Genomic DNA, 25,017 nt, shown 5'->3' on the forward strand with positions numbered 1-25,017 from the left:
ATTTACAACACTAATAATGAGCGAAGATTTGTACGGAAGAAGAGAACACGGTTTGTTTTGTCTGCAATGACTTAAGGGGTTTGCTGACACCAGAAAATGCCGGGAACATCAGAAACTCCTTCAAGGCTAATCACGTGCAACTGACAACAAGCAATTCAAAATTTCTAAGCGTTTAAGTCATTATGTTTGAAAAAGAGGTGGGCAACCATCTAAATTATATCACGGTGGCAGCAAACGGTTACTATTTGGCCTGGATTACTCAAATGCAGTCGACAGGCCATTTAATTTTGTTAGTATCTGTATGGAACATGTAGGAGCTAGCCATAAAATGATTTGACATGTGTCCGACCCTATTAACTATTCTAATGTAACACATTACAAAGTATTTGTCTTTCGCTGAGTTGATTTTATGCGCTTCTCCATTTTTAATCACATTTGAGACATAAATAACTAGCCACCGATGCAAAACCGTCCAGCGAAGTCTGAAAAAAGAGCTCAGGTGAATAGAAATCACATATTTTAACAAAAGAGATATGAACGTCCATAAAAAACTCAGGTGTTTGTTGTATTCGTCACGGATTTAAACCAAGAAGGCACAGTATTCAACCCGAATATCGGCACCGTGTAACTTGATACAGCTGCAACAGCAGCTAAACCACCAACTATGTTCAATGGGACCCCGGCCAATAACTATAAAATGGAAAGTATGGAACATATTCAGACAAACAATTTACGAAATCTCTCATCATCTGGCAAAACAGACGAAATGTTTGGTGAAACCAAACATCACATGTAATCAACTTTACTAGTTGTTCAGTTGTGTCAATTAAATATCTGGATTAACTCCACTCTCGTTCGCAATTTTGATCTCGCATTCGGCAGCCAATGTCACAGTATGCACGTTAAGTCACGGGTTTTCGCGCACATGTAACATATTGTCGTGGACTTTTTGTGTCGTTATTTATCAGCTATTAGCAGCCTTTTTTCCATCACACGTAAATTTTCGTAATGCTTGTGCTTGCAACATAGTTTTTATTCTAATTTATTAGCAGTTTGACTTATTTCTTGCTCACCACTTAAGTAAATCTGTAGTTAGCGTAATATGGTTATTTGTAACAATACAAAGTCAAACAAATAAAATTCTCCATTTTTCCAGTCAAAAAATAGATCACAGATTGACTTTTCATGAAAATAAGCCGTAAAAGCCATTACATATGGTTCACCTTCTTGATTATGGTGACTTTGAGCATAGATGTCCGTAGTTGTTTATAAAATGTAAGTGGAAGCAATTAAGCATAAACCTAATTATGAACATTGTATAACTTGTTTGTACTTAGCCGTAAAAAGTTATATCCATTATAGGTAGCGTTGTTTTGTACTGAAGTGGCATATCATTATGTAACATATCAGAGAAAAATTAGGTAGGACTCTAATTTATGGACGAGCCAATCAGAAGCGTCTAGGGAATTTCAAGGTCACGGCGCTAAGTTCAGTGCGAGATGCTCACATTCGATCGTTTTACAGCAGATTTTAGAGAATAGGTGATCGTTGAGAGACTACAGCAGATGGGACTATTAAGAAGTTCCTGTGTCTGTGACTGCGGCAATTAAATGACCGCAGCACGGTGTGCAGACTCGCGATGACATTGTATTTCGTTGTACTATATGTTGTAGAAAAAAATCTGCTCGAACTGGCACTTTTTTTGCCCGGTCACGGCTAAGGCTAAGACAAACCATGATAATCGTTGCAAATTGGATCATAAAGTCTCCAGTAACATTAGCTGCGGCTATACCGATGATTGGAAAGCGTATAGATGCCTCTCGAGACTTGGTTTTGTGCATCATGTGGTGGTGCACAAACGTCATTTCTTTGATCCAACGACGGGGGGTCCATACAAACAACATTGAGGGCATGTGGTCTAGGCTGAAGTATTTTTTAAGACCCTACCACGGCTCCAGAGGACGATTATTATGGAGTCATATGGACGAGTTCTTATACCGCATGCACTATGATTTCAAAACTTCTGAACCTATATCAAACCTCAACAAGTTCTTAAATAATGTAAAAGAAGAATATCCATTGTAATTCATCACTTTTTTATTATATACTTTCACTTCATACTAACTCTCTTCTGATTGGCTAATGTCCTCAAGGTCACCTAAAAATTCGTTCAAAGGTCGTCCATAAAGTAGAGTTTCACCAAAAATTATGTGAGTAACAATTGACGTTGATATTCTTTTCTAGCGGCTTTCTGAACGTATACAGGAACAGGGTATAACACCACATTAAATAGGCACAAAATCTTCATAAGTAAAACGACGCGTGCTTATTTTGAACAAGGTAACTAAACCATGTCATACTTAATACTGATTGATGATGTGTCTGTTATAGGGTTGACGAATAAGTTTCTGTAAACAGAATCAGCAATGGCAGACCGAAATATGAACAAGGTTATAATGCATATAGTTGAGTAACATCGAAATTGTGCTTATCAATTTTTCTTGCTAATACCAAATGTCTAGAGGAAATACTACAAGGGTTAGAAACTGAAGAGCGCTGTTTACATGAAGTTCCCAGTGCTTGTTACGACACAGATTTGAATCAAATAAAAACTGTTAATGAGTTAATTCATGAATTCCTACTGTATTACAGACTGACTCATCCGAATTCATGCAGAGAACGTGGCAAAAAGTGAATGAATTGCTATTTACACTATCATAATGCATGAGTGAGTGCATCTGATTGTCTTTCATTTTTGCTGGCTTAGATAAGAGATGTAAAGTTTTCTACTACGAAAATGCCACTCTGCTACGCTACAGACGTGTCAAGCGTAGTTCAGTCAGTCATGATTGGAGAAAAATTACAGCATGATAAAGGGTGCGCCTCCGAATAATTCCATGGTAGAAGCTATTTCTGGATATCTACAGCTGAGTGACGAAATAAAGAAAACATAATCACAATTGCTGATTACCACACACTTAGCTGACGTGACAACCTAGTGTTTATCCCCAGCCGAAGATCTGCGTAAAGTGACTTAATTCTAAATCCCTAGCTTAGTTACAAAACTATTTACAACTGCCTGACGATCTTGATGTCTTTTTTTAAAAACAGCACATTGAATCGAATTTGTTTGTGCGAGTTTAGTCGAAGTTTAAAATTGTCTGTATGGTATCGTAACTCATATTAGAATTTCAGAAATAAACTTGGCAAGTAGAAAGTCATCAATGTTTAAAGTTCAATAATGATTTTTACATCGAAAAGCTAAACATACCATGTGTTTAACCCGAACCCTTCCTTTGGCAAAAACAATAGTGTTAGGAGGTGTAGCAGCAGGAAGTGCGAATGAATAGGAAGTTGCAACAGTTACAGGGAACGCTAACAAAAAGGGATGAATCGCAAGTCCCTCGCACTGCAATAAATAATTTTTTGTATTGGAAAAACTGTAGTTGTTAAGATATCGATAAAGCGAACACGAGTTGTGAAAAAATGAACGAGATTGAACCTCTACAGTATTACAAACTGCAAGGATTAATATAGGTCAATAGACCTCCTATCCTTATTACTGAAGACTGACTGTAGGAATCTACAGATCATCTGGTCCAGCTGTTCTGCAGTTTGAGCAGTCTGACAATTATGATATTAGTTGGAAAAGATAGCCTAGAAGATTGCTCTTTAAAAATTAAAATACTCACTTGCTGTAATTCGTAATGTGGACAATGAAGTATTTTTAATTTTCCATAAAATACTAAATTTAGTGTTATGAAATACTATACATTGCCTAGAATGTTTCGAAATATGGTTTTAAATAAACTTTTTAAGTATATTTCAGAATGAACTTTCAATTTTGGAATTTATAACTGCTCAGCAGAACAAAAAGCCATTTCTTTATGATATGACAGTCATTTGAGATAAAATGTGACGAGACAGGTCCTAATCTTTAACAGGTTAACGTCATGATCACAACTATTGCGATTACACATAATACTCACTCGTTATGCATTGATATTTTACATGGTCAAATGTGGACAAAAATGTATCTCATTGAGCAACTCGATGCAAAACTAAAAACAAATTCCCCTTTCTCGTGATTTTTAGTGATGTATTGATTAACCTTCTTCTAAAAGTTAAAAAGCGATCTGTTTTGCATTTATTACATTCAGTGTTGGTCAGCATAATGTTCAAGGTTTGATGTCTTGTTGCATTAGCAACTAATCATCCAGGTGCATGTGTGTGACAATCTATAAACAACATTCCCTATTACTTTTGGCTTTAGATGACAGAAAATTGTTCACTGATTCACCCAAACGAAATAGCCAGAATAATAGTTTTATGAAAACATAGCTTTGACTATGCAATAGATAAATGCATGATAACACTAACATTTAGTAGTATTCAGGCCCACTCAACTAATCACTTTTATCACGAGTAATTCATCGTTTCGAATTATATTGTCAACCAGTACCAAGTAAAAACCATAACTATTGAAAGTAAATATCATGTCCTTTGAAAAGAAACGTCTAAGACAATATATGACTACTAATGGGTCTTGTTTAATATCATAAAGTTTACATTTCCATCATCTATCATAAGTGGAATTTGATGTTCTATCTCGCGACAATCCCGGCCTAAAAACTCATGGAAAGTTTCGATGTTGCACTCAGTAGTGTAATGTTTTGTTAACTGTTTGTGACGACGTTCTTTTGTAAAAAATAAAAATAATATAGCCAATTCTGTTAGACTACTTAGAACTTTAACATATAACAGAAATGTTTGTGAAATGAGTTCAATGCTACGACGAAGGAAAACTGCAAACCTGTTCTAGATGCAGAGTAAATAATAATGGCCGAAACTGATCCTGTTCGTCATAGTATAATAATTAATTACGGCACTTAATTAATTACCAAAAAGTGACAGAAAACTGATTGAAAAGGTATGGTAAAGATTCCATTCATCAAATAAGCAAAAACCCACTGACTGACTTACTAAACCATAAATAATGGGTAAAATAATTGAAGCTGTAGCTGAATTGGATGTGAACTCAGTCATCGCTGCTGCTGTAAGTGTACAGACTATACTTAAAATCGTAAATGGAATGTATTTCAGATGCATACTAAGATATTCTCCAATTACATTCGTCAAACCAGAAGCCTAAATAAATACGGAAATAGGATAATGTGTTTATATCATGATATGTAGTATGGTAACGTGCTAAGACATTTAAAATGGGTTACAAGAAAACAAAATTTTCAGGCTCAAAGGCTTGTAGATGTTCAGCCTAGCTTTTAATCTGAGCTGGTCGATTTTATGCAGAACCATAGGAAACAAAAATGTAATCCAGATAATGGCTGCTTCTTTGCTGACTAAATAATACCAAGAAAACATATCTATTCATCATTACAACTGACCTGCATTACAGTTGCCAGCGCGAATCCTCCTCCGACCACCACAATTACACCCCACGGGAACTTCACCAATGCTACTTTCCAGGGAAGAAGGACACGGGTTATTTCTGGGTCTGGCTCTTGAACACAAAACCAAGATAAAATTTTAGTTTTCTCACTTAACTGTTTTTCATAAACTTTTGGCTGTTATTTGACCTCTATCTGATACATGAAGAATTCTAATAAATTTGTGATAACTTGGAAATGATACAAGTCAAATGACCAGTAATCCTATTTCTAACAGTAATTTTTAAAAATTGAGGCTGCTTCCTGTCACCAACTAATATGCTAATAACGCTAAATAGACACAATTTTTTAAACTTTCAGTTACAATTTATCACTACAAGAAGTTATTTTACAGTTCTTTGATTCAAAATAACAAGAAAATCAATATATCTCAGTACACAGTGGGATTATTTCGGTTGTCTAATATGCATACTAAAAAGAGATCATAGACGTTTTTTTAACTCCAATCGTTATAACTGAGTCTACTTCATTGGATAGTTACAGTAACGTCACGCTATTATGAGACTTCCTAGTTTCTTTCTTCATGAATCATTGGGATAATCGAATTACCATTTTAATTATCGCTTAAAATATTACTGAAATAACGTCTGAACCACAAAAGTTTTCATTAAAATGTGTTCAAGTCCTAGTCGTAAATATTATCAATATTCACTAACCAAATAAGTTGTTGCCCCCAGATTCAGTACTATCAAGAAACGAATTCAGAAAAAGAATATATTGTAAGGTTTACTAATTAAATGATTGTGGGTATAAGTGGAATCGAAGTAAAATGTTTGCTGGTTGCATCTACTCAGAATGAATTACTGGTTCTGTATGCACAAGAAGACATCATTTTAATCTCTTCAACTAAAGAAGCATCGCAAAAACCTCGTTTTTGAGCCTAAGCATGCTGATATGTCAAAGGTAGTTTGTACTTATCATGATGTGAAAAATGTTAGAACATTTCAATGTACGTAGCCTTGTTTAACTACTCTCAGATTCCCAACACATGACCAAAATGTTGTTATCATGTTTTCATTTGTTTAGAAAAAACTGTATGTGTAAAGAATTACAGGTTCCAGTGTAGGTTGGTTCGCATAACTACTTGTTTACACACTAATAAAATGAACAATGTAAATTCAACAGTACTCACCAGTTTTAGTTTTGTAACAGTGTTTCCAGTGTTTCCAAAGCTTAATTGGATTAGATGCTGGTAAGATCGTTGTTATGATAGCCATTAAGATAGCTGGGGTGCTGTCTGTTATGTATTTTCTTGTAAACAAATCGCAGACAGACAGAAACCATTATTAATTCGTCATCATTTATTCAACTTGTATATGAAGTTCAAGTTTAATTAATCACGCTTACGATATATCGAATACAATTTTCAAATCAACGATTAGCACATACATTTTGATATAAATTCATGAAGAATTGTTAATTTAAGTCTTGTACTTCATAGATTCTCTGATAGAAGTATAAATAATAACCAGAAATTTCAATATTTCCGTCTTATGAATGTTATCAATATATCTGCTTGATTATTATTAAGAACACAACACCTGGGTACAAAAACTAGATTTTCAGTGCTCTGTCATTCACAACCCTTGCAAAATCCAGGATTTTCTATTTATCCAGTCTTAACTATTTTTCAAAACTTGATAAAACTATTTTGTCAGTCATAACTATTATGTATTTACTTGTTTGATCTTATTAATCATTAACCAAGAGTACTACTAAAATATTCTGCGTATAGGACAAATAATGATTTCAGTTTGTAGTTTTTAGTTAGACATACATAATTCAAAACAGGTAGAAAGATTATACAACTTCTTAAAGTTTTATGAGAGCAACTAACACTCACTGAGATGTAAACACATTGCACTGAAAACTTTGCGAACCATTAAGGACAAAGATCAGTTTGACGAGAGGCTGAAATCGACCATAGCAAAGTGCCCTGGAAAAGATCTGACCATCCTGATGGGAGGCCTAAACACCAATGTTAGAATAGACAACACCGGATATGAAGATGTCATAGGACAAAATGGACTGGGAGAAAGGAACAAGAATGGTGACAAATTTGTGGATTCATGTGCAATCAACAAAATGGCTATAGGCGACACTAGTACCGCCAGAAAATGCTTCAGGAGAAGGAATTATGAAACAACTATATTGCACAACGAAGAAACTAGCAGGACAACGTAGTAAATCAGAGAGACCAGTTAAGGACAATGAAAACGGGACAATCACTGAGACTCAAGGACAGAGGAACAGCTGGGTAGAACACGTAACTGAACAGCATCATTGATGAACAAGGAGGATCTGATGCAGATATAAAGGCAAGGATTGACAAAGCAAGGGTCGCATTCCTACAATTCAAGGAAACATATGGAGCTCAAAACAACTGTCAGTCGACATCAAATTGAGAATCCTGAATACGAAAGTCAAGACAGTTCTGCTGTATGGAGCTGAGACGTGGAGAACTTCTACGACCATCATCAAAATGCACAAGTATTTCAAAAGAATTGTCTACTCGAGATACTCAATATCCATTGACCGGATGCCACCAGCAACAACCTACTGTGGGAGAGTATATATAAACTGCCGGTTGAAGGGGAAACTAGGAGAAGATGTTGTGAGTGGATGAAACATGTATTGAGGAAATCACCAATGTGCATCATGGAGCAAGCATTAACTTGGAATGCTGAGGGGAAAAGGAGAAGAGGGAGACCGAAGAACATGTTGGGTCGGGAATCGGGAAGAGACATGAAAAGGATGAATATCGGCTGTGAACAACTGGAAAGGATTACCTATGACAGAGTTTGATGGAGAATCGTGATGAGCGACCCATGCTTCTCCACGAGGGTAAACTGTCGTAAGCTAGTGATTATCGATCAGTTTGTGTACATTTGGCAGATCGAAAGGGCGAATGCCAGCATGAAAACTAGACGAACACCTAACATAACGTAAATTCAATAGGCTCAATGATTTTTGGTTCTCAATATGTATGATAGTGTTCATACTTATGATATTTGATAATGCCATTTCCAATCCTGCCGTAATTCCCGGCATTTAATGTCTAGTATGTTTGACTGCATTCAAAATATTTGATGCAAGTTGTAATAAAATCATACTACTATCCTGCTATTAAGTTACTACAGCTTCTCTGTCCTGTTATTTCAAATGATCATGTCAACCAGAATAGCTTCATGATTATGGAAAACAATGGTTTATCAAAGCCCCTTACTACTTAATTAAAATTATTAAACAAAGCCAAGTGTAATGAGATTGGTTGCGCTAGATCATTCAATGTGCTGACCTTTTCGGAAATCCAAAGACGGAAAATGATGATTAACAACTCCCAGAGTAGACAGACGACACAGAAAGAATAACATGTGCAGCTGAATTTCGTTTGTTTTAGTTAAATCTGCACTTTAACAGGAAGGAGAAGAAGGGAGATAAACATGATGATAATGCAATTTCGTAAAATGTGACATGACCTGGCTTACAAATAGCAGACTTTTTCTGTGTTTATACGTCTACAATTTAATCTTTAGACTCCTCAATTGTACTTGAGCAAAATCGTTTAGCTGCTAATATAGCTAGTCCTTAGTTGGGTTCGGAGTATAACGGATTTAAACTCAAAGAAAGGTAATAAAAGATGCATTTTCTCTTGAAGTTGTTTGTTACTTCGTACACATTCTCTAGTAAATTCGTAGACGAAACACCAATGTTAGAAAGCCAACCGCTTATTAATGATTCATCTCAAGTTCTTAGTTTAAAACAAGGTACATTTTTACTGTTACAGAGATGTATTGTTACCATCCGTTCAGTAAACATGTGCTTGTAAGTATTTGACGTGAGCGTAAAGTAAGTGAACCTAAGACAAATTAAGTTTTCCTACATTTGTGTACATTCAGTTTAATTGTCTAATTTGAATATTAATTCGAAACTGTTAAAGACTGTAATTTGAAGTTGGGGATTAACGCCGTAAAATGCCGGCTCAGCAGTCTAGAGGTCAAGCATTTGACGCGAAACTGAAGATCCTGGGTTCGGGTCCCGCGTGCGGGATAGTGGATGCGCACCGTTGAGGAGTCTCATACTAGGACGAAACAGCTGTCCAGTGCTTCCAGGTTATCAGTGGGGGTCAAACATTGATCAGTTTATGATCTCAATTAAAAATGCAATTTTAATTGGTGCATATGATTTAGTGATTGTGATCATATTGTATAGACTGGAGATTGCTAAAGGCTATTGACACCTCCAGTGTCAGAGGACTCAGCCATGTAATCGGTTACTAGTAGTAATAAGTAGTTTCCTATAATTCTAGATCTTTGTTTTTGAAATACAGTATAATAAAACTTATTTCAGCAAAGAAATAAGAGAAACTCACGATGTTTTAGGATCAGAGGGGTCAACAAAAAGCTTTCCCCATCCTGATGACCCAATATTTCGCGTCATCCATAGTGTTGTGAGCAATAAGAAAAGACCTCCAGACAGTACTTCACAATATCTAGTACAAAAAAGCAAAACTTTTAATTTTCAACTATTTAAAATATTGTCCAGAAAAAGAACAAAACAAATAGACCAAGTTGTAGAACACTTTTAAATCCCTGATGAGCAATTTGACATTCCGAGAGTACTCCATTACTACTTTTTTCGACGATATCATTCTCTGAAGCTGTATAATTGTATATATATAAAATATTGTCAAACTTACACAAGTATCAGGCGTTATAGTCAGTGAAAATGAAGTGGTGTTGTATTATATAACCAAAATTATGAAAAGATTTCATGCATTGAAGATAATAATTTATAAATGAAAGAGTATTATTTCAACCAGATCAAAGTTATCGAAAGTTCTCAAGTAGTGAATAAAATGGGTTTTGCATCATATAGCACAGTAATAAAAAATATCAAGAACTGAAGTTGCGTAATTGTTTTGGAATAATAACAAAAGATGTCTATTTTACTAAGTAGTAGAAGAGTAAGATTCGGGTGAGTGCTAAGACAATGAAAAAATGAGAGACTAAACATAATCTTTTAGTGAACAGAGATCAGGTTTAAAATGATAAATTGCTACAGCCTCGACTGTCTGAAAATTCATGGTCCAAACCATTTTTGAACTAGTTCTTCTCACTTCGTAGTTGATTTCGGACGTCGATTATTGTGATTGGATGTGATAAGATTTGACCATGTGTTCAAGTATTGAGACATTGATCGATTTAAATTATCCTTAGACAGTCATACAGGATAGTGCCAGGATATTCGCTTGCCAAGTCCACGCTTTGTTCATCCAAAGTAACTTCTTCTACAAGAACTAAAAAATGATAAATGGACATTGAGGTGGCCAAAATCGGTGGTTTGTCCTTTACACTTCCTTGAATGAGTTTCATGCTAAAGAAAACATCTCGCAGCTTTGCTGAATAAAACGTCCTTTTCAGAAATCTAGATAGTCTGGTCTTTGATATCTCAATATACACGTCTCCCTTGAATTTAACGTTTAGCAATAAAACTTAGGAACTATGAGAGTGCATTCAAATTGAGTTTTTGCTTCTAGATTACTATCAATGAACATTGAAGCGAAGCTACTTTGCAGAAGTGTTCTTCGGATCATATTTTGCTCATCATCAAATGTATCTTCAGCGCATAATCTTCTGGGTCTTGATGATAGAGAATGTATTAAATTTATATTTCTACTCAGTGACACACAACTTTAGAAGTTTTTGTACTTTCCATTCCAGGTCTGCTTTCCATATATCAATCGTTGAAAAGATCCATCTGATCTTAATTTTATTAGAACATTAATAAACTGGAATTCTGCATTCGACTCCGCTTCTATTGCGAACTTAATCAAATGGTGACGATCAATTAATTCTCGCTGTATTTCATTATGGTCACTGTTTTCGTCATAGATGTGATATAAGTATCACTCATATATCTTTTGCAAAAAAATATTATCGGTTGTTGCTTGAACGATAGTGTTAATGTTGGCCATAAAACGGTCTGCGATAAGACGACAAAATGGAGATCCCATCGTGGTACCACTTTTTTGTTGATAGATATCATCGTTAAATTTAAATTACATGTTAAAAGTGCGGTTTAGAAGTAGTTCTTTTAGGAAATGTTTTCGTGTCCTGACGTTCAAGTTGTTAAGGTCAATATGATCGCATCAGAAACAAATAGTTTGTGTGAACGGAATATTTGTGAATAGAGGAGTAACATCTAATAATACTATTTTAGTCCCCGATACATTAAAGGTGGTTATTGAGTTCAAGAAAATATTGAGTTATCGTTAACTATTTTTTAAGCTGGAAGTTTTATTCGTCATAATGAATAAAGTTATGCTGTCAAATTATTTGTTTGTAAACGTCTCTGATTTCTTAGTTGTTTCATTCTTTTTTAGTTAAACATAGCACATTTAGTAAAACACATACTTCAACACGTTAGAAGAGTTTGAATGTTCAGTTTTACCAATGTTTATATCATTAATAAATGACTTTTATAGTCATTAATCTCTTTTATTTGAACTAACAGACAATGTTGAAGACTATTGCCCTCCTCGAAAAACGTAAAGTGTATGAGAAGAATTAATTTTATATTGACTACTTTTGAATTCTTGTTGATAACTTAAAAATGGCGTCGACCTTTAGGACTGATCAAACTTTTTCTATACGAGAATTTTAATTCTCAGAATCTTCAGACTGTTCACTTGCTCAGATTGTCGTTAAATACTTCCTAATGATTCTTTACAGTTTGGCCCGATGAACTTAATTTTAGTCTTTAAATTAGTTAGGTGTTTGTTCACTGTTCATCGTCAAAGTTTCAGGATGACTGAAATACAAGTTCACATTACAATATGCATTTATTCATCAATTAACTTGCTTGATCGATCCAAGTTTCTGTTGTTCTGCTTCTAATATTTGGGCTAACCGTTCTTTCTTTCTTTTCGACTGCTTAAACGTACACAAACTTCTAGAAAAAAAGTGAACAAAAAGTAGTGTATTGACACATTTAAAGACTTCACATATTTATCTAACTAGATTGCAGCTGACGCAAAATAGGTGGATTTCGAAAAAATCTGTGAAGTGTAATTTGAAAGTGTTTTTAGTTGATTAATTTAATGATTCAACTGTAGTAATAAATTTACCAATCATGTAGAGATGTACATCTGTTCTCCGAATATGTTGGTGAGAAAATTTAGTGTTTATTCCATTGAAGTTCTAAAGTTTGGATTAGGCGAAGAACATAGTGTAAACAAAAGAAAATTATATATATGCTCTAAATTTGCTTTCTGGTTTATTTCCTAATGAAAAAGTGAAATGTTCTTGTATTGACTAAAACATATTCTAGTCAGTGGAAAAAACTACTATCATTTTTCCTTTAACGACTTCCGTACAAAAAGACTCGTAAATTTTGTGTTGTTGAATGGTTCAAATTACAACCTACAACAAATAGACGTCTATAATCGTTGAAAAGATCAAAGATGTTATTATGGTCTTAATCATCTATTGAGCTTTAAATTCTGATGTCTTAAGTAATTAAAGCCTCGTGAAAATGTATAAATCTTTCTAAGTTCAAAATACTGGGTACATTAGGTAAATATGGAGTACTCACAAAGATGGAATCTCTAAAATCTATTTGGAAACACGTTAAGAATAATTTGTAGACATAAAACTCAGAACTAGTTAAAAAGACATGACTTCTTTTGAGTGATTTCGTTTCAATCAAAATAATTGAGAAGAAATAACTGGATTAAAATATTTTTTTAAATAGAATGTCAGTGATGAGTTAAATCAGGTCGATCAAGTAGCTGGAAAACCATTTTTCTGGCGTATAATTCACAAATATAGAGTTTTGAAAAACTGAACACACATAAGGGTTGTGAGTATGGATATCGTTGAGTTTCATTGAAGTCACGAATTTATCTAACCTCCACAACTTTTGAAAACCTTGCATGAGTTAATTGACGTAAGACTTGTTCACGATTGGATATATAATCAGTGATCTAGAGGTTAAACGTTCACTAGCGGGACCGAAACTCTTGAGTTCAATCCGCCGTTGAGGGTCATGGATCAGTAGTGATAAAAAGTTACATAATAGGTCGCTAAGGCCGTTTAGTGTTTTCAGTTTTTCAATAACTATACAAAATAGATCGATTCGTAAATTCAACAAAATATTTGTATGTTTAAATATTTCCCAGTAGGGTCCCTCAAATATCCTCGTCCAAGATTCTATGACTTATTAACATTTAGTATGCAGCCTCTTCACATAATAACCAAATGCAATAAACTGTAGGCTAACATGAATTTGTGATGGCTAAACGGTACTTACTTACGCCAGCTTACCCTCGTGGAGAAGCATGGGTCGCTCATCACGATTCTCCATCAAACTCTGTCATAGATAATCCTTTCCAGTTGTTCACAGCCGATATTCATCCTTTTCATGTCTCTTCCCGATTCCCGACCCAACATGTTCTTCGGTCTCCCTCTTCTCCTTTTCCCCTCAGCATTCCAAGTTAATGCTTGCTCCATGATGCACATTGGTGATTTCCTCAATACATGTTTCATCCACTCACAACATCTTCTCCTAGTTTCCCCTTCAACCGGCAGTTTATATATACTCTCCCACAGTAGGTTGTTGCTGGTGGCATCCGGTCAATGGATATTGAGTATCTCGAGTAGACAATTCTTTTGAAATACTTGTGCATTTTGATGATGGTCGTAGAAGTTCTCCACGTCTCAGCTCCATACAGCAGAACTGTCTTGACTTTCGTATTCAGGATTCTCAATTTGATGTCGACTGACAGTTGTTTTGAGCTCCATATGTTTCCTTGAATTGTAGGAATGCGACCCTTGCTTTGTCAATCCTTGCCTTTATATCTGCATCAGATCCTCCTTGTTCATCAATGATGCTGTTCAGTTACGTGTTCTACCCAGCTGTTCCTCTGTCCTTGAGTCTCAGTGATTGTCCCGTTTTCATTGTCCTTAACTGGTCTCTCTGATTTACTACGTTGTCCTGCTAGTTTCTTCGTTGTGCAATATAGTTGTTTCATAATTCCTTCTCCTGAAGCTTTTTCTGACTTCGTTGCTAGTGCCGCCTGTCAAACGCTTTCTAATAGTCAAGAAAGGTGATGTATATTGGAAGATCCTATTCACTTAATCGTTCAGTGATCATATATAGCGTCTCGATTTGGTCAGTGGACGACCGATCCTAACGGAATCTGGTCTGCTGGTCTCGAAGTTGGGCGTCTACTGAATTTTAATCTGGTTCAGGGATGCTTTTTCAAAAACGTTTTCTGGTACTGATAATAATGTGGCGCCTCTACATTTCTAACACTTACTCAGATCACCTTTTTTTGATATCTTGATGAGGTGTCGTTTATTCCAGTCTGTCCGTACTTGTTCCTCCTCCCAAATCTTCCTGAATAGAAAGTGGAGCATCCTTGATGCTACTTCTATTTTTGACGTTTATGCTTCAGGTGGCACGCTGTCGAATCTTTCTGTTTTCTCTTTCTTGATTTGTCTGATGGCTATCCTGATCTCTTAGATTGTTGGTGGAGTGACACATATAAGAATGTCGTTGTGTACTGCTTCGATGTCTAATGAGTTCAGTGAGACTGGTTAAACTTATAAGCATAACACTATAATATAAATAGCTTCATTTCTTACTTTGGACCGAAGAACAAAATGATAAGCCAAATCCAGACGAACAGGAACATGAAAGCTGAAAGCGGAAGTGCGTAAGCCATCCAAGTACCGAAATTCAAACCAGTTGAATCACCATATCGACTGATTCAAGTAGCAAGTTGAAAAGTATAAATAAGTTGATAATTTAAACTAATGACCATGATAAATGACATTTATAAGACATATAAACATAATTTCTACCAGCTAATATTTTCGAAAATTATTCCAAAAAGCATGATTTTTGATTTAGTACTCGCCTTACCCATAGCTTTTATCAGAAGAGATATTTCAATCATACATCTGAGCTTATAAGAAGTTTTGTGTTTTGTTTCCACAAGTAGTTACGCAAATATTTCGGTTTTCATTTGGATGGATAGTTAAATAATAATTAGATGTCCAGTATAACTTCATTCTTGTTAAATAAGTTTCAAAAACTAATACCTGATGTAATGTAATTGATTCACTGATTTCGATTTCTGCTGTGGTGATACTACTATAGTAATCACTCAATGGTCATATAAATACCCATTCTAGTGAAGTATTTGCTATCCGGAATCTTTACTTTATGTGAATACTTTATAAGCAGTACGGTAGCCGACATGCAGATATTAGCTAATAAACTCTAAATTTGGGAAGAAACACCCAGAGCACATGAAACAACAAAATATTTTAAGGCATTTCGGTAAAATAAAAATTTGTTGGAGGAGTGTAGGAAGATAACATGGAAAACTATTGAACTCCCCGAAGCTTAAGTTATAAAGTTTATTTCATCCGCGAACGGCTATCCCGTTATTTGTAAGTAAAAGGCATGTAAATAAATGATAGTCAAAAGAGAAAAATTATTTCCCGTATATTAAGTGATATCGTTAGCAACGATCATAATTATATGAAGTGTATCTACATATAGCTTGATTTACAAAAAGAGTTAATGAGGATGTAAATTTCATGAATATGGAGTTGGAAAATAAGTTTTACTGCAAAATATCTACAATACGAAACTAGTTTATGGGATCATCTTTAAAACTGTAAAAAAAAAGTTTGAAAAAAATCATATCAGTGAAATATACTCGATAGTAATTTAACTATTGACTAAAAAAATTAAGAAAATAATTGTCGAAATCTTACCTTAAGGTAGTTCCTTGAAGAATGGAGTTAGGTGGAGTACCTATGATTGTTGCCACACCGCCAATTGAAGATGCATAAGCAATACTGAGACTAAATCCAATACTCATTCGTTTCAATTTCGACTGTTCATTTGAAACTTTAGGTGTTGCAACAGAATTATCATTTTGTACACAGTTGGTATTAGATACCTGAGAATCTTGTCCATTACCAATTTCAGGCTTCACTGAACTCAAAGTTGATTCATTACTGGATAAAGGAAGTATAATTTAGATAAATTTCATCTCCTCAGCCAACTATTACAAAATGAAAGATTTGAAATATAACTAAATGTTATTCTGAAATTAAAATAAGCCTAATAAAGTGATGATCCAGATGTGTCAGCAAATTAGACCGATAAGTATACATAAGAATATAGTAAAATTCTGCAAATTAATCAAAAACAGACAGATAACGGATGTAAACTGGGGTGAAATTTTGATTCTGTTAATGAGATATTTCTTAATACAGTGTTGATTTTTGATTTATGGACAAAGTACAACACTAACCAGTAGTGATAAGTGCAATGTAGCAATTGTTTTTGTAATTTGTGAAATACGTGTGATTGGTGGTAATTAATACCAGTATCTGGAGGCTGTCAGCAAAAACGCTGGAAGCTTTTAGAAGCAAATCAACCTAGTTTAAAAAGGTTTTCAGACAGTAGTTCTAGAGCCTACTGGAAGATTTAAGCATTTGAAAGGATATGATAAATTTTCAACAAAACACTTTGTCACCATAGTTTTCCCGCGTCAACGAAAATAAGTTCACTTGATAGGTAATACCACATTTTGTCAAAGAAACCGTGTGTTTAAGTCTGCTGATTAATATACCAAACGGTTGTTAACTACTAGTGAATATCGTTCCTGTTCAGTTCGCATGAGGAAAATAGACGGGCATATATTATAATTTCTCATTACTTGAATTTATTGCACTTCGGGTATAGAGGCAAAGTAATGGTGATTTTTCTTATCTTCACAAAACCTGTCGGCAACTTCATGACGTCATTTATCTACTTAGTCTCACCGTTATTGATGGATTACAGTACGGAACAACTAACTTGAACGACCGAGTTGTTTAGTTTAGCGGTATTTTACATCACACATTTACAAATTTTCTAGCTGTTTGCCCATCTATACATGACACTTCGGATAGTAAACTTAATTTAAGAGTGCAGATTCCTCACTTTTTTAAAATATACATGAAATTAATCATTTGTTTCTTGTAAAACAGTTTGTCAATTAACATAGCGCTAGTACGCAAGCGAAATAATTATCGGTTTATTATGAGACAATTTGTCCAATATACCATAGAAGGTACTATGTGATAAAAACTACAAGGTGAATATGAGATTTTTGCAACTGATTTTAAAGTAAAATTGGATACAGATCAACTTGGAAGTTACACTGGTACATTTACTAATGAATACATTTTTATTCTAATAATTAATTTAATCAAATAATCAGTGTAAGATTATATATCAGGCTCACGAAACCAGCAAGCGAAAAACTCAGTATTCAGTAGAATATACATTTTTAATGGCATGGTTTGCCTCCATACTTATTCACAATTTTTTGAAATACTTTAAGCTCGAATTGATGAAGGTATAAAATGATTTACCTGTCATTATGTTCTTCTTCATCTGCTTCATCTGTAAATGATCAAGTTTATAAATAGTATAATTAGAAAGTTAAATAAGCAAAATGTAAGTGCTTTGTGTATTAAAAGCATTTTGTGAATTTAAAACTTCCGGATGATTTATTGTTTTTTGTGAGATTTTTCGGTGTACTGTATTCCATAAAAAGCTATCAGTAGAAAAAATGTTTGCAGTCAGTTCACTGATACTGTTTCAGAGTTTTTATAGTCCTCTCACTTTCGCAAAGGAATCTTCTGTTTCTCAGTCTGTGGGATGTCGGAATTAAGTGACTGAATTATTATTTTGTGATTAATTTTAGGCAAATGATCATAATTGATGGTTCTAATTAAACAATTCTTAAATGTCCTGGTATGGCCGAGACTGAGGAGAGTCAACTCCCCCTCTCAAAATCCTCTCAAATGGATGCGTGTATACAGCCATTGCTAGGGGCGTCCTACTCACTGCCTTCTCGCGGCGATAGTATTGTATACGAAATTGAAAGGACGAAAAGCGAATGTCCGGCGCTTTAACCGGGTTGGTGGATATGGGGGATACACCTAGAGGAATTGGAAAACCCTAATTCCAAACCAGTGGTACACATGGGCTCCAGGATCCTGAAGGAACAAATGGCGTATGAACCAATTGTTGGTCACCGACTACCATGGGACTGAATCTCCTTACGATGCTCCACAGCCTTGTGGACCAGACCTTTAGGTCAAAGGCTCCGGTTGTGGCCCTCTAAGGTAAGCACCTGCTTCGGTCTGGCTACCCGGGCAATATCACAGCCTAAACATAAATCAAGTGACTTGTGTGGTGCATATGTATTCGGTTCTCCTTTGTACCAATATTCATGTTCAAATAAATAATAAATAATAAAACTCAAAAACAGACTTCCGGTAATTAACCCAAAGCATGTCGAAACGTAAGTGGCGAATATGAAATAGATGCATACGATATCATATGATTTTATGGAAATATATTTGTTAGATATCTCATGTTTCATTGCTTATTGTGTAAATCAGTTAACGTGCATTTTATCTATTATAATAAACGTACTATAACCATGCAAAAAGTAAATGAAGGAAAAAGTAGCTTAACTGAATATTTCAACCACAAATTCACATACTTTTTCCGTTGTGCTGTCACTTTTCTTTGCGTTTAGTGTTTTAAAGCAGAGCCTCTCATAGGTTTCAGAAACTCAAGAAAGTTATCATAACAACTCCTTATTTAAATCATTGTGAGTATCCAATCAATAATGTGAATTAACTTGTATAAGTAGATAGATTAACCTGAAATGCTCTCTGAATCCTTGTGACTCTTTGGATGTATGTGCTGATTTTAAATTGGTATTTAATGTTTATTCAGCTCTAAGTCTATTATTCTACTCTTCTTTACTAAAAGAATAGTCACTATAGTTTAATCCGTAAACTAATCTGATTAATTATTAATAGAATTCAATGACGTAGGTTTTACTAAACTTTTTTTAGGACTAGTTCTCCCTATTCCGTAAATACAAGGAGTAAACTAAATAGAAAAACTAGAATCTGCAACAACGTTCATGCTTATAACCTCAAGTTCATGCAAGAAATATGAATTTGGCCAGTAGATTTAAACATGATAAAGATTACAAGATAGAAAAAACGCCTAATTAAAACTAAGACATCTTATGAAAATATTTAAGCTAAAATTGTATGGTTTTAAAATTCAAACTTCTGTTGTGACCACTAGCTGTAATGATTACTACGTGTTCGAGCGAACTAATTAATCTGTTGATACCATGTAAGCTTAAGAATCGGTATTTCATGTGAACCATTGGTTGCTAAAATTAGATATTTTGACCTGAGAAATATTTTTAAGTTCAAAATTCGTTACTAATGATGATCAGGCTTTTATGTATAATTTACAATTAGACTTATCAAAGCTAGCCATATGTTTTCATTAATTTAAGATACTAGATGATGAGCTTTGTCCAAGCCAAGCTGGTTGCATTTTCACCAGTAATGTTTCATATTGTACTTTAAAAATGTTGATTAAAGTTTTCTTCTAGATTGACTGCTTAATTTTAACTGTAATAATAAATCTTCATGGAACCCTCTATAGAGCATAAAATAATCATTGTTAATTGACGGAAATGACGCCTTTCTCCACAAAAGATATTATTCATCCTGTAAATATCCACATGAATATATATTTCGATTTTATTATCGTTCACCCATGAATCTCCTTACTGACTATAAGTTATTCGCACTTTTTTATAAACCACCGTCGCTTTGTGGCCTCTGTCCAGTTAGTTTCTTACGAAAACATTTTTATTTAATAAGTTGATCTAACAAATAGAAATTAAAGGCTGAGCTCATTATGTCAAGGTGAAATGATAGCCCATTTCTTTTAATATGGTCTAATATAGATTGTAAGAAAGATTTAATAAATAATTTCCATTACCAACTTTCATTAAATCAGTCAATAGTGGATCCAAAATTGTTATCATCATGGCTGTAGTAGCAGTATTGCTCATCCACATGGACAGAAACCAGCTGGGTAACATAAAGCCGAGCATAAGCCTGCAAAATGGTAAATCATCATCAACCAAACATGTAACTAGTGATTCTTTCAGGAAATAAATGTAAATGGTAAGCTAAAACAATAACATTTTAATTGACATTGGGAAAATTCAAACAAATCTTCCATGTTATTGATATCACAAACCGATCGAACTCGTACAAAAACTGAAAAAACTGGAAGCACTGAATGACCATTTCGGCCTGTTATGTGAATCTTCCGGAATGCACATTCTCGACCTCGGAAGCGATAGTCGAACTCAGGACCTCCCGTCTCATGAGTGAACATTTAACTAATAGACCACTGATCCTATCTTGGATGGTGTACAAGTTTAACTTTCATTAATCGAAAAATTCCTTACAACCATTTTCGATTGTCTTCGGTGGGTAACGTCTTCATATGCGACACGACACACTTTTTACGATGGAAGATGGTTGTACAATATCTTGGATTGATGGAAGTCTAACTTGTACACAATTCAAGATAAAATCAGTAGTCTATTGGTTAAGTATTCACTCATGAGACCGAAGGTCCTGAGTTCGATTATCGCTTCCGAGGTCGAGAATGTGCATTCCGGAAGATTCACATAACAGGCCGAAATGGTCATTCAGTGCTTCCAGTTTTTTCAGTTTTTGTACGAGTTCGATCGGTTTGTGATGTCGATAAAATTCAAAAATCCCCTCAACTCTATGCTAAACATCTTATATTGTCGAAGATTTTATACTTGAGCTCATCTAAGCCTCATTGTGAAGGTAGTGAGAACTGTTCAACAGAAATTCTGGTTCCTTAGGATACTAATAAAATATATGGCTTCCGTTTACTGATCGGGGTTGTGGTAGCAAAGTGATACATGTTTAGTCAAAATTAGTTCTTAAAAACTCTACTTACTACATGAGGCAAGATTTATAAACCAAAATGCATCCTTGAATATATGAATTTAGTACATGTCAGAAGTAAATTCAAGATAATATTTGAATTTTATCAACATTATTCCCTGGATACCATTATTTTAAACAATCAACTATCCTCTCATCAGGCAATTCATTTAACTTAATAATGATATTGATAGTAAGATTTATTCCTTTTAATAATTCTAACAGACACCATTGGACTCAACAACTACACCACATTTCATAGATACACTCTCAGTTACATTTCCGAAAAACAAACAATTAAAATATCACTAAAACTTGGTTAACCATGTCAACAATATGAAAACATGTATGACTCCTACTTATTATTAACCTTCGTTATCTAGTTCAGATATCTGAACTGTACAAATACTGTATTCTTGAAAAGATTCAAATGATATCTTTTTGTTCAACAGATTTGTTCAGTTACTAATTATATTCTTTTAACTTGACTGATTTTCTATGTTTTTAAATCTGCTTAAATATCTTAAAAGATGCTCTTTCAAACACATATCATTCAAATATACAAGTGAGTAACTTCATGCTTATCTAAACTTGACTGATACAAAATATGTTCATATTTTTGTAATAATACAACACAGTCCGCTGGACTGTAAGTCACGCGTCAGTTATCTGACAAAGTTTAAACTTCTAATAATAAGCAAATGTATTCAATTCAATTAACATACATTTTTGGATCACTTCCTACAAGTTTTAAAAATGAAATTGCTATTCTCTTGTGAACATAATTATTTTCTATTGCACACGCCATCATTAAACCCCCGAAAAACAGCATGTTTGTATCCTTGAAAATTTTTTAAGAAATCCAAAGGAAAGTTTATATTACATAAAAGGAATTTTAAATGGGGACTAAAAATCTTTAGAAATTTTAATTGTTATATGCAACAATTTATTTATTATTTATTATAATTTTAACACATAGATATTGGTACAAGGAGGTACCAAATACATATGCGCCACACAAATCCCATTTGATTTGTGAGAGGGCTGTGATACTGCCCGGGTGTCCAAACCGAAGCAGGTGGTTCTCTTCGGGGGCCACGCCCGGAGCCTTCGACCTGAAGGTATGATCCACAAGGCAGTGGAGCATCGTAAGGAGATGCGGTCCTATGGTAGCCGGTGACCAACGATTGGTTCATACGCCATTTGTTCCCGAAGGATACTGGAGCCCATGTGCACCATTGGTTTGGAATCCGGTTAAAGCGCCGGACATTCGCTTTTCGTCCTCTCATTTTCGTGAACATCCCCGCCACGAGAAGGCAATGAGTAGGACTTGCCTGGAAGAGGCTACATATGCGTGGCCATGTGAGAGTATTTCGAGAGGGAGAGGGGACTCTCCCCACTCTCGGCCGTACCGGGGCATTTGGGGGCTTTTTTTTGAAATAGGAACAATGACGGGGCGGATTTGCATGCATATATCATACGATTCTCTTTGAACCTAGCACAAAAAATTAGCATCATGCACTGTCCCAACATATTCTGGAAGTAGAAACGTTTGAAGTAAAACGACTCGTCCAGAATCGTAGAACACTGTGACAGGACAGGGTACGCAAAATCTAATTTATCATAAAAACAAAAACTTTTAAGTTCTGAATGCTATCATGTTATTTTCTCTTAAATTAAGCCTCAGTATCAAGTAGGATTATCAGAACTCCTATATTTCTTATCAAGACACCAGTTAACAGTAGAAAATAGCATCAACTTTCGTGATTTTTAAGAATTATAGTTAATAAAACTTACTCTTGTATAAGATGGAGAAATAGTTGATGCCGGTGCTATTCCAAGTAGTGGTCCAAACACCAGTGGGATTAGAGCAGTCACATAAATCGGTATGATTTCAGTCACCCATAAACCAGACATAAGAAGTAAAACATAGCCTCCTCTTGCTGGCTTTAAAATAAATAAGGGCAATAAGCTAAACATTCAATGATATTGTATGATTAAAAAATGATTTATTAGAAACAGCATAAGAGAAACAGCACGTAAATATCTAGTTACACAAATCAGCGCTATGTATACCGCATTTATTTTCTCCTTAAAAGAAATTAGCTGCGATATTTCATAGACAAATTTGTTTCATATTAGTTTTAACGCCTAGTCAAAGAACTTCACTTTGACGAAAATGTTTTGTATGATATACTTTCTAAGGGACCTTAATTAAGAAGCTTGCAAAATAACGTCTAACTATCCCAAAGAGCATGACAAATTCAGAATACTCATTTATACAGAGATCACTTAATATTTGAGAAAACATTAATAGGAATTTATTAAAAAATCAGCCGGCCAAAAGGTGATTTGTTTTCTTACTGAACTTCTAGTATTTGACAAATAATTCGCATTTAAAACTTATGGAATATTCAGAACGTTCTAGTCAGTTATTTTTAAAGACCATAGACTTTATACTAAGTTTCCTCAAATTTATGGTTCTTTAAAAAAATAATAATCATTACAAGCAGCTTCAGTTACTAAATGTTATAGCTTTAGTTCTTTACTGAGTTAAAATATTCAATTATTATACAGTAGTATTGCAAATCTATTCACATACAATAATACTTGATCAATCACCATAGTTCTTACCTTACCAGGTACCATAATTGGAAGTAACGTTAACAGCCCAGCATATAAAAAGCAGAGAACCACATTTCGGAATGCTAAAATTGTAATCCATAAATTTCTGTACATCCCCGGAAGCTCCATTTCAGGTGAATAGATTGTTTTAATGTATGGGGTGAGTCACGAAATAATTGATCTGAACACTCTTTCACCGCTAACCGTGAAAATTTGGCAATCTATTATATGGAATTAATTATGTGCTAAAATTAAAGTACAGGCTACATATTGAATCTATCTGTAAATCATCAGGATAATTCTAATGAAAATTATCACTTAAATTAGTAAAATGTGACTGTATAGGAAATAAAAGGAATTTCTAAATCACTTGCCTAACAGTAATAATTTAATAATTTCATTTTCTACAAATGAATGGTTACATTTAGAGTTAGTGGTCAAACATCGAGCATCATTTAAATTTGTTTATATAAGTGAAATTATTCAAAACACTGAGCTATGAAGTACATTCAGTGAAAAGTATGAAAACTGATGACTTCAGATTCACCATTATTCTAATAAGTCATTCTTATTTTTGTACATTAAAAGACTATGAATGTTCCGATTAACACTTACATGAAATCATGTGTAATGGTAAGTTTATTGATACAAGAATGTTACTAAATTTCAAGACTGATTATAAACACTCATATTTCGCACAAAACTTTTAAATAACATATTTTAATCATTAAAAATTTCGTCACTCATATTGAAGTTTCAATTATATACAAGTGCATATTATAAATGAGTCATAATTATTGCGTTACATTTTTATTTATATTTGAAGTTCAAATTGACGGATTTCGAAAAATCCCTATTAATAAATATTTAATTACAAGGTGTCTGTTAATTATAGTTGGTTGGTTGGTATTTATTGTATACGTTAGTCATTTTTCTTTATTTATAAATTACTAGCTAAATGTGATTGTAATGGTTCTATTGTTTTGTTTTGTTTTCATAATGTAAGACACTTCGAAGTAATAACCGGG

At 34.2% G+C, this 25,017-nt stretch overlaps 1 protein-coding gene across 1 annotated transcript; it reads right to left on the reverse strand.

Moving 5' to 3' along the window:
- Positions 1-500: 500 nt before the first annotated feature.
- On the reverse strand, positions 501-24,234 carry MS3_00010386 (uncharacterized protein). Its single transcript, XM_051218755.1, has 14 exons — positions 23,999-24,234; positions 23,162-23,311; positions 22,090-22,205; positions 20,373-20,491; positions 17,915-17,945; positions 16,262-16,507; positions 15,119-15,238; positions 12,333-12,422; positions 9,841-9,960; positions 6,601-6,719; positions 5,406-5,521; positions 4,984-5,148; positions 3,272-3,409; positions 501-690 (listed from the first exon to the last, which is right to left on the reverse strand). Exons 1-14 carry the CDS (start codon positions 24,116-24,118, stop codon positions 553-555), a joined length of 1,788 nt encoding a protein of 595 aa, XP_051071452.1. The 5' UTR covers positions 24,119-24,234; the 3' UTR covers positions 501-552.
- Positions 24,235-25,017: the final 783 nt, after the last annotated feature.

The sequence above is a fragment of the Schistosoma haematobium genome, chromosome ZW, assembly GCF_000699445.3.
Source record: "Schistosoma haematobium chromosome ZW, whole genome shotgun sequence".
NCBI classification, from domain to species: domain Eukaryota; kingdom Metazoa; phylum Platyhelminthes; class Trematoda; order Strigeidida; family Schistosomatidae; genus Schistosoma; species Schistosoma haematobium.